The following is a 10,279-nucleotide window of genomic DNA, read 5'->3' on the forward strand; positions in this document are numbered from 1 at the left end:
CGTATGTGGGGCAGTCCTTACGTTGAAGAAAATCTTAGGTGTGAGGCAGAACTGCTGAGATATGTTATGGCAACAGCAGCAAGAACAAACAGTATGCAATTACAATATCTTACAGTGTGCCGGGCGATTATAATATGTAATGAACTTTATGCATAAATTTAATTATGAACCGCCACACACGCCCGTTAGAACAGCTGTTAAATATAACTTTAAAAAAATTTCACAGTGGTTTCTCATTGTCTTTGTCTAATACGCTTGATATTGACATTACTTTAATACGAGTCATATTTACGAATTTATAGTTTACTGTTACAAAGTTCTCTTCCCGGCATAAAAGATAAGATTAACGCTTTCATCTGCGTGAAATGAAGAGAAATTAAAAAGATGGAACTAGTAACGTGAGAAGAACTTCTAATAATAGTGACTGCATGATCAAAGTGACCTGGCTCCTGGTAGGCGTGAGGTGCTGTTACGCAATCGCCCGCGGAATGTTTATGAAAAATTATGTCTTGGGCACGAAAGAAATAGCAAAGCTTCTTCACTTCTTTTAAGTTAGTACTTTCTGTTGCGGTAGCGTTTGAAAATTAAGCTTTGAGAAGTGAAGCGCAAATGAAGTTGGAATCTTTCTTTACGTTCCTGCTCATGGGTCTTTAGTAACGACAGTTTAACATTCCGTCAAGCGTGCTGAACAAATGAAAATGCCCTCTATGAAACTACGGGACGACTTAAAAGAAATGGGCTATTCATTTTTGTGCTTACAAAAGGCGCCCCACGAGCTAGGGCTTATTGGTTTTCGTTTCGTAACTTTTCAAGTCTCTGGAGTGGCTGGTTGGACTTACGGTGCACCCCTCGTAGTCCTCTTCGTGGGTGCTGCCGCTGTTGTGGCAATCATCTATTGGAGAAAGAGACGAGCTCTATCTGGGTGAGTGGAGAAGCGAAGGAAAAGCGACCAGCTTTTTTTGCTTTTCTTTTTGCTCACAATGCAAACATTCATTACGCCGTAAGATAATTGATAGTCACGGGTTTCCTTTTTTCTTTTCTTTTCTCGTGATGCTGCAAAAAATGAGTAAAGATTGTAAAATTCAGCACTGACATGCGATGTGGGCCGTTCTGCTCTTACAGCTTCTCACTTGTTCTCGGCAATGAGTCTTTCATAGTTGTAAAGTAAATCTGGTGCTTATATACGCCACCTACCGTTCACGCGGGAGGCGTGAATGTCGTTTTGAAGTTGTAATAGTAACGTGGAACGCGACTAAGCTTCATGGTGAGGACACTAGGCTGCCTCAAATTTCAGAAAATCGAACTACACTGAAGCTAGGTAAGGAACATGTTTTTCACTGATGATGTTCTATCAGCCAGAAGCCGGAGTTGAACGAAAAAAAAAGTCTTTCTTGGACACAAAAAGTTCAGTACTTGATGTTTCTATGGTTTGAAAACTATCACTGAAATTTTATGTCGAAAGTTATGAAAAGGTTAATGTAAGCTGGTGGTTACGTAGAGAATACAATATCCTTAATTTCAAAGCAAAGCCAGAAGTGCGCAAGCAACGCAGAGAAGCCCGTGTAATACGCTACTGCTGCGTTACAGAGTATGGTTCAGTCTTGTGCACATGTGCTAAAAAATTCTCGAAAGCGCGCTTTTGCCTACTTATTACCTCTTAGTACTTTGGATACTCATGCAAATTAATTGGCTCTACCATAACAAAAGAAAATTTTTGGTGGGAAATTGACCTAGGCTTGGTTCGCATAAACTTCCTTAGTCGTCAACATATGATAATGTTGATTTATACTTAAAAAATGAAACCAGTGTAAATTTTTTAGTTGACATTGAGCTGATTTTTCTGCGACTGTATGATTTACATAAAAACAAAAAATATGAGTTCAGCACTTTCATGCACAACATGTGTCAACGTCACCTGTCACAGGGAGGATGACTCTTTCCAGAGAGAAATTGAGATATAACTTAAAACGCAAATGATGATTTAGTATTTCAGCCAAAGCTACACACACCGTTCTTTAGTCACTTGATAGAATTGACCGAGAGAGCATGTAAAATTAGAATAAGAATGTAAGGTTGGTCACACTGGTATCATTACATGTCCCTTACTCGAATGCTACTTTCCAGGGAAGAAACTACGCCTGTAACAATAAACAACCCAACATATGGACTTCACCTTGAAGACGTAAGTTTTGGTCATTTATAGAATTGCATGCAATAAGTTTGATATTACTTCGTCGTCTATACTTAAGTATTCGCTTCATTTTATCAGTAAATATGACAGATCTATAGGAAGTTTGCTGAACAGTGTATGTACGTATTGGGCAGCAAACACTGCTGCGGAATAATTAATTTTATGAGACTACTTGCTAAACGAAGGCCTTTCTGTTGGAGCAAACAAATTTACTTTTAAACTTTATGGTTTACTTTTGACCACTATCATGCTGAAACGATTCAGACCACAGTTGTATGCTTGCACTTTATTGTTTTCACTCCTGCATAAAACGTATGCATTCGAGAAATTTTCTTTGTTAGTGAGCTTGACGACACAATGAACAGAAACTTCTCAGTTATGCATATTTGTTTTTTTCTTTCAGGCAAGCGTTCCTAGCCTTGACCTCGAGGTAAGAGTGAGGCAACGAAAGCATGAGTGGATTCTTTCGGAGTTTTCTTACCCTGCTCACAGTGTAATCATACAAAGAATCATTAGAGTTGAAAGTTTGGTAATAGTTTAACTACCGTAAAACAAAAAGCTGCATTCCCGTGTGCTTCCTTTGGTTTCAGTGGCTTAACTTCTTTCTTAGGTATATCATAACGAGTCCTTAATGCCCTTATCCTTCTCTTCGCAGCAGCGTAATGAAGGTCTAGTTCTGGCAGTCTTGATGCCATAAGTAGCATAACACACCTGCTTTATAATAGGACGTGGTTGCGCTGGTGAGCACTATCATGGTTGGGCTGTATGCAACACGAATACTCGAACATTTCAAGGCAAAAAGGGAGACAGCTTGACTTAGCTTCATAACCTCTGCACGCTCCCTGCAGAGGTCGTGGGTTCGCCCCCCACCTGTTCAGTGGTTGTGTCTTTTATACTTTCTGAGAAATGATCCTTCACCTGGAACATGATTAAGCGACTAGTTTTCGACTGTCGTATATATATATATATATATATATATATAAACACACTTCACAGCTGTTTTAAAGAATTTGCTGTGTACATTCTGAATGCAGCTGTTTTTTTTGTTTTGTGCAGGGCGACACGAGCACATCAGCAGTCAATCCCCTCTACAGTGATTGCTGAACGTATATCGTCATTTCTGTATATATTCCTTCTTCATTGTTACATATTTATATTTGTTCCAAAGCGGGAAATAAAAAAGACTTTCGGAAATGAATACTCCGTTTTCTGGCCGACTGCACTACACTATTTGCTCCACCAATTCAATTAAAAATATTTGTTGTTTAGGTATTGTATTTGTGGCCTCTGTATGGATATATAGGCCAAACATGTTCACGGTGGGGGATTAGTGCCCGGCCATGGTCTCCTTGTACACGAAGCGCCACAATGCACGCGGTTTCTCTTTATGCCACCCGCCACACCACAACAGTAGGTGGTCCCTTCCTTAAAATAATTAAGCACTAGGCGCAACTGAATGTGACAGCCGTCGAATAAACAGGGCACTTTCTGCAATGCAGTGAACAAAAAATCAATCTTGTTATAAGAAAAGTCTACATAAACAAGGTTTCTCTGTTAGATAACGAGTGTATGTTTCGACCTCTTAGCCGAAGGAAGAAATGAGTAGGAATGCTTGAAAGGGGTTCATTTTTGAACTTGTACGACAGACCTCAAGGCCCTTAGCCGTTCAGTTAATTGTCAGCCGGCGTCTTAAGCGGCCGGGTTGTCTGTCATGGGCGGGCGAGAGGTTGAGTGTGGAACTCGAGCCACATGCCGATTTAAGATACCGAGGGAAACTACACAAACCAGAAACAAGATCTATTCAAATGCTAACTGACGCTTACAAGACTGCATGCGTGTCCAAAGGCGCAATAATTGAGTAAAGACGTGACAACGAGGAAGACGACGAATGGCCTGGGCGACTTTTCTCTTCGCGGACAGAAGAAAATTTGGATAAATTTGGCTATTGTTGTAAGAGACCGTCCACTCATTGTCCGAATGATGGCTGAAGCTGTGAACAGTGCTGAAGGCAGCACGTGTAAAATTTTGGCTGAGAACCTTACCTTGAAAAAAAAACTTGTACCACGATGGGACTCGCACCATATTTGGAAGTGCCGGAAGGAAATCGCATCGACAGTGTGCTCTAGGGAAGGGGAGGCAGTTACATAAGGCTCAACATAGGGATAATGATGTAAAGAGACGAATTACAAGTTTGCGTTTTTTTCTCATCGCATTTTTTCAGGGTGTGAACCAATTAGAACAGGAAATAGCATAAGCCATACAGTAGCGACCCGCATACATAGCGTTCCTACCTAAACCTGAAAGGCGGTGCGTAAAGAAAGACTGAAAGTGCGTTGCAGAGCCTTGATGGGTGCGAAGCAAGCTTCGCGCTGCTCTACTATATTGCTAACATTTGGACAGAAGTGCTCTCCAAGGCAACCAGTCGCTGCGGCACGACATGAGACCATATGGTGAGAGACATTTGTTAGGTTGGGGCAACCAAAAGGAAATAAGAGACAGTGTGAGCATGCGGTATTGTTCTGAAAAACATAGGTCAAAAAGCGAGAAACAACTGTAGTCGACAAGGCTGTCAGAAAAGTGTAGCATGCTTTGATAAATGGTTCTATGGCATCCGCCGAAGAACTGCTGAGCACATCTTCCCGAATGATTTTCGAGAAAATAGAACGCGCTGCCTGAATGGGAAAGGGCGGCGGTTAGTCGCTATTCCACTATCAGCCAGAGGCAGGGAAGTTTGTTCTCAGAGAGCACGAGGTGTCATGTATTCAAGGTTGTTGCGCTTTTTAAACGAAGTAAAATAGATCTGTTTTGAAATTTATAACAGTCATTAAAATGGTATATTAAAAAAATAGGCGGGTTTATGCAGAAAGATTAAAACTGAATAATTAAAATAAATCACTTAATAACTAGTGATTCATTGGAGCGAAACATGAAGAGAGCGAGAGAGAGAATAATCTTTCATTGTACAAAAGGAGACCGGAGCGGATCGTGGATGGGGTCCTCAGTCCAGGACTCCAGTAGATTCCGTCGATGCTTTGGCGATGGCGACTAGCGCGTCCTGGAAAAGCATCGATGTTATAATTTATGCTGCAGATTCACAAATTTGAGGAAGGCTGCAGGCGGCATTGTCATATTCAAGCTTTTTATGAGCTCAAGTGCTCGGGAAATAGGTGTTAGTCTACCTGGAATTGAATATAATAATTTAGATTTTTTTATTGGAATTTTTCGAAAGTTAAATATATTACAGGAACACATCTTGAGATTTACAAAGGTTAATTTCCCGTCAGTTATCATGATGACCTCCTGAGAAATCAGTTGGTTTTATTCGTCGCTAGTGCGCTGCGTGCCAGAAGAAAGCAGTATTTTTGGCGAGATAAAAAACAAACAAAAACTAATCGGATTCTCGTGCCAGAAGAAAACAGCAGCTTTGAAGAAATAAACAAAAGCTCCTCGGCTGCTCGCGTTGTCAGCGACAGAAGTACTGAAATGTCAGCAACAGAAGTACCGGACCTCCGAGCTCCAATAACGTCTCATTAGGCAGCTGCACATTAACCTCGCGAAGTAGAGTAATTTTCTTTGTTCTTTCGCCAGTCTCGTGGCTCTTACGTGGGGAATCTTCCTCTCAGCATTTTCAATGCGCATCATGCAGAAGCTCAAGCAAGAATCTGTCAGATGAGGCAGAAGTTTGAAGCTAATGAACGCTTTGAAGATATGCGCCTTTTTGTGATTCGTTAGAGGCAGAGTAACTAGTCCCGTGTTTGTATGGGGGCACTTGCTATCAAAACAGGGCCAAGGGTAAACACTGCACTTCGCGCTACTCCTTCTGCGGAAACAGGAGACGTATTTTCGGCAAACGCCGCGCAAGTGGCCGAACGTGACCAGCATTCGTCCTACGAGTTCAAGATCGCTGGACTTCAGTGGGCTTTCGGTACTTTTTGTGCTCTAAAATCCTAGGAGGTATTTTGTTCATGCAGAAAACCAGCGCTTCGCTCCACCCAGTTCCATCGGGCACTGGCAGAAATCTGTAAATATCTTAAGGTTGCTTTGGTTTGTTTCGGGACTTGGGGGTAAGCAGTCGTTTAAACCCATCAAATCCTTAAACATGAAAACTTCTTCATACAGGGAGTTAAAAATTAGGCTTTCTGGATTTACAAAAAACAAACTACCTGGAGTGCAGTAAAAGCCGTTTTCACAGTTTAGTTAGGTTGATAGGCGGGCACAAAGTCAGAGGATAATTATAGCCGTAATCCCTACATAATTCAATTGACTTATTAACTTTTCATTCGGAGCAGTTAGCGTGCATGTTTGTATTAAAACACAAAGCCGATCGTTTTTTTTATTCTACTTCTTTCAGGTACAATTTTCGCAGCTTGTCCTTGTTCCGAAATATCCCCCTCAAAATTTCAGATTCAGTATGCGCAATTGCACAGGCAAGGTGGCGACGATTGATACAAAACCCCCGTTTTGATGCAACTCTTGCATGTGGCTTGTCTGCCAATAGCATAGATCAGCAGGTGAATCAGATGGTTTTCCTCTTCTCTTTCGGTTACACACATTATAAAAAAAATCAGCATACATGTAGCTGCGCCACTCCAGGGACGAGTTTCGTGCCGGTCGTCACTGTCTTGCATGCGTAGTTATGCGGATTGAATTGAAAATTTGGAATTGAATACCCTAGAACTCGCACTTGCTACGCGAATTCCACGTAATGGAGCAGTATAGTAACACAGAACCCTTTGCGTTTAAACTACAAAAATGCGCGTTAAGCGCTGTGACTGAATGTTTATTAATTTAATGTAGTCAGTTAGAAGATTATGGACAAGGGAAATATGTCCACTTGGATGCATAACACAGGTGCTAAAGTGGTTTCCGTGTATTGCCCGTTTCTTGTTTTAAAATCCCTGAACATATAATTTTGAACACCCTGTATGTGTGGTTCGCCGGTGGTCTGCCAGTAGCTGGCCGAAGTGGCACGCCATCATAACTTGGCGGTGGCCATAAATGAGCTGAAGTATTTTCGCAATAAATACACGACAGTGACGAATTAGAGTCATATGCAGAAATTGTGGACAAGTGCATTTTTCAACGGGAAATTAGTTATGAATGAAATTTTTTCACATATCGTAAGATCCGACTGTAACATTCAATATAACCGCTTATTTCACCTCTGCAGTATTGTAGGTTTTTGCTATTAACGTGCTACGCATCGGTAGATCGGATGATTACCTTCAGCATATTCATAGCAGCGGCTTACAATATTTCACAGTTCCCTCACAATTAAAATTGATGTCCAAAATCGCCGACTCATCACGTTTTATTGTTTACAGCGACCTTTCGCGGAATTTCGAGGTGATAGGCAGACAGAAAGATACAATAGTGCTTGGCGCATATGGCATCGCGTTTTTGTCTAATAAAGCTGATTTAGAGAGCTGGTCAGTTTTAAACATTGTTTTTTTTTCCGCAACCTGTAACTAATCAATGCACAGGCAATTTACGCCCAGATTGTAGGTTCAAGCGAAGTATGACTTATGATCAAGTCTAGGAAAGAACATTGGGCAAGTAGTAAAGCAGGTTTGCATTGAGTATCACTTTCATCCCCATGAAACAAAAGAATGAGTCATTTCAGATAATAGCACTTCTTATTTGGCACAGTGGATACCATGCAGTCGAGAAAGGAACAGCAGGACCTTTCATAATGATTCCAGTATCATGTTCTGAATAATTATGCAGCACCTTCACGCCGCATGGACTATTTCGTCATGACGCTTCGTGGTGGTGCTCTACAGATTTTTAACGAGAAACTTTACTCGTGCCAACTACATACTAAGTATATAGTAGAAAAGTTCTATAATAATGAATCACTCGAAATGTGAATACTAGTTCACTAGTTTCCGCTCTTAGTACTAGCACTCCACTGCTTCGCAAGCTGCTGATATTTTATCAAGTGAGGAAGACACAGTATACTCCTGAGTCAAAAAGAAATGAGTGACGAAATTCGCTGAGATGGCGACCACGTGACAGCGTTCCCTTTCCCTCTTTAATGTCATCACCACAACTGTCACCGCCCTTCCTACAGGGAAGAGCCGCATACTTCTCCTCCTCATCATCGTCGTAGTTGTCGCAATAGTTGCATTCGTACCCAAAGCAACCCCAACAGTAGCAAACCATGCACTTCGACAGCTTTTATGCCTGCATGCCCAACGTTGGCATTCCAGAGCGGCTCACAGATATCAGTGCCCTTGACTGCACCCTAACTGTCGTGCTTGCGCTTACCTCCCCCATCATCTGCAGCTTTGAAGGGATTTCTTTCTTGTTATATTTTACTGGTTGCCAACCCCGAACTTAGGCGGCGGCAGGTGCATCACGCAAAGCGTTTTTTTGTTTTTTAACGCTGAATACCTCCGTCGCAACGTATTTGTAAGGGTTCTGAGACGAAAGTTTTGCGTGTGCAAACCGCGTACTAAAACCTGCACCACCTTTGAACTAGTGACCGCGTCAGGTGTGTTCAGAGTAGAATCACAAAGATTACAACCAAACAAGGCAGCAGAAAGTAGAAGCTGCCGTACTTGTTGAGGTCAAGGCCTTTGACGAGCGGCGCTTCCAGTCTACAGTTTCCATACACCATGCACTAAAGTTTTGTTGGCTTCTCTCATAAAGTCTTATTTGGCACTACAGATGTAGTGAATATTCATACACTTGTGCAAGCGGCAGCTTTATTAAGAATTGGAACTCATAATATCCCTTGCAACTTGCAAGACTTAAGGTACCGCAGTGCATTGCTCCCATTAGTGCCCTTTCTTCTCCTTTTGTGTAAAGGCGCAGGCTGTTGCTGGTTAATGTTGGTACAGCATTGCATTAGCTATTACTAGTGTACCACAAGCTCTACATAACCTTGTGTTGTGTAGCAGGGCGTGCCACAGTGAGCTCTGCTCAACTCCTTGCTATTTAACATCACGCCTGTGCAATGGAAAAGGAACCTGCCATGAAGAGTTCACACCACATGCTATGCGAACGACGTCTGCATTTGGAACGGATCCCGTTCCGGTTGCACCAAAACGCAGCGGCTTCAGAAAGCGTTCGCATTTAGGCTTACTTGGCGCTTAGTGTTTCTGCGGCCATCAATAGGAAGCGCATTGATTGGTTCTCGCTCATGCTGAGAGGCCGCGCCACAACCTATATGTAGTCTCAAAACGGCTTTATGATAAACATTGGAAGAAGTCCATCTCGTTCGCCTCGAGCTGGGAAACCTTGACCGAAAATGTCAGCATCATCGCATACTTTAAATTACGTGACTGGGGCAATATCGGATGGCATGGCAATTTCAGTTCAGTTGTGCTCCTTCATAAAGCCTAGTTGAAGTCCTAACTGTCTGTCAGTTCTCCAGAACATGCCTTAGACAAGAGAGAGACAACTAGAGACTGCGCTAAACAAATGTTTTTGAGTCCGGCTTGTACTTCCGAACTGATCATCCTGATATTGTACTATATCGGGAACTGAGTCAGCTCAAAGTTTTATCTGGAGATACAACGCATCAGTCTTCAGCATGCGCTTCATGCCAACGCGTATTTCTCAAGTCATGTTGATGAAGACTACGGCAAGCCCGGTTTTGAAAAAGCTATGTCGTGCCTTGCTATTCCTACTTAAGCGCAATCGCAAAAGCTCATGCTTTCGTCTTTTTCTCAATGCCGATTCTGGTCTCTTTAGATCGAGCTATATAGGTGGGGTGACAGATGGCAAGAGAACATCCCCAAAATTGATTTGGACCACATTATTGAATAGCATTGAATAGAGACCCATATTTTTCGTGGACAGCTGCAGTTCACCTAAGAGCTCCTCTCGGGGTTTCTTAATTGTGCCCTTTACACGCCAAATACACTGCTATCGCCTTAACGAGGTCGTGTCCTCCACACAGGCAGAACTGAAGAGAATAAGAGGGCCCGTTCTTTATGTCGCCTGGCAACAAGCAGGACGATAGATGACATCCACAGATTCCAAAAGTAGTTTACCAATGCTTATTAGGCGTTTGTTCGGCAACCTGTCGCCCGATATACTAGACGCCTTGCTGGTCACTGCACTGTGTTTTAATAGATA

At 42.2% G+C, this 10,279-nt stretch overlaps 1 protein-coding gene across 1 annotated transcript in view; it reads left to right on the forward strand.

Moving 5' to 3' along the window:
* Nucleotides 1–3,389, forward strand: part of LOC149351441 (MAM and LDL-receptor class A domain-containing protein 1-like) — a 177,537-nt gene extending 174,148 nt beyond the window's left edge. Inside the window, 4 exon segments of the mRNA XM_089580756.1 lie at nt 814–922; nt 2,125–2,182; nt 2,595–2,621; nt 3,248–3,389. Coding sequence (XP_089436882.1) covers nt 814–922; nt 2,125–2,182; nt 2,595–2,621; nt 3,248–3,295 — 242 coding nt within the window. The 3' untranslated portion in view covers nt 3,296–3,389.
* Nucleotides 3,390–10,279: the final 6,890 nt, after the last annotated feature.

The sequence above is a fragment of the Amblyomma mixtum genome, chromosome 3, assembly GCF_055824585.1.
Source record: "Amblyomma mixtum isolate Tamu chromosome 3, ASM5582458v1, whole genome shotgun sequence".
Lineage (NCBI taxonomy): Eukaryota > Metazoa > Arthropoda > Arachnida > Ixodida > Ixodidae > Amblyomma > Amblyomma mixtum.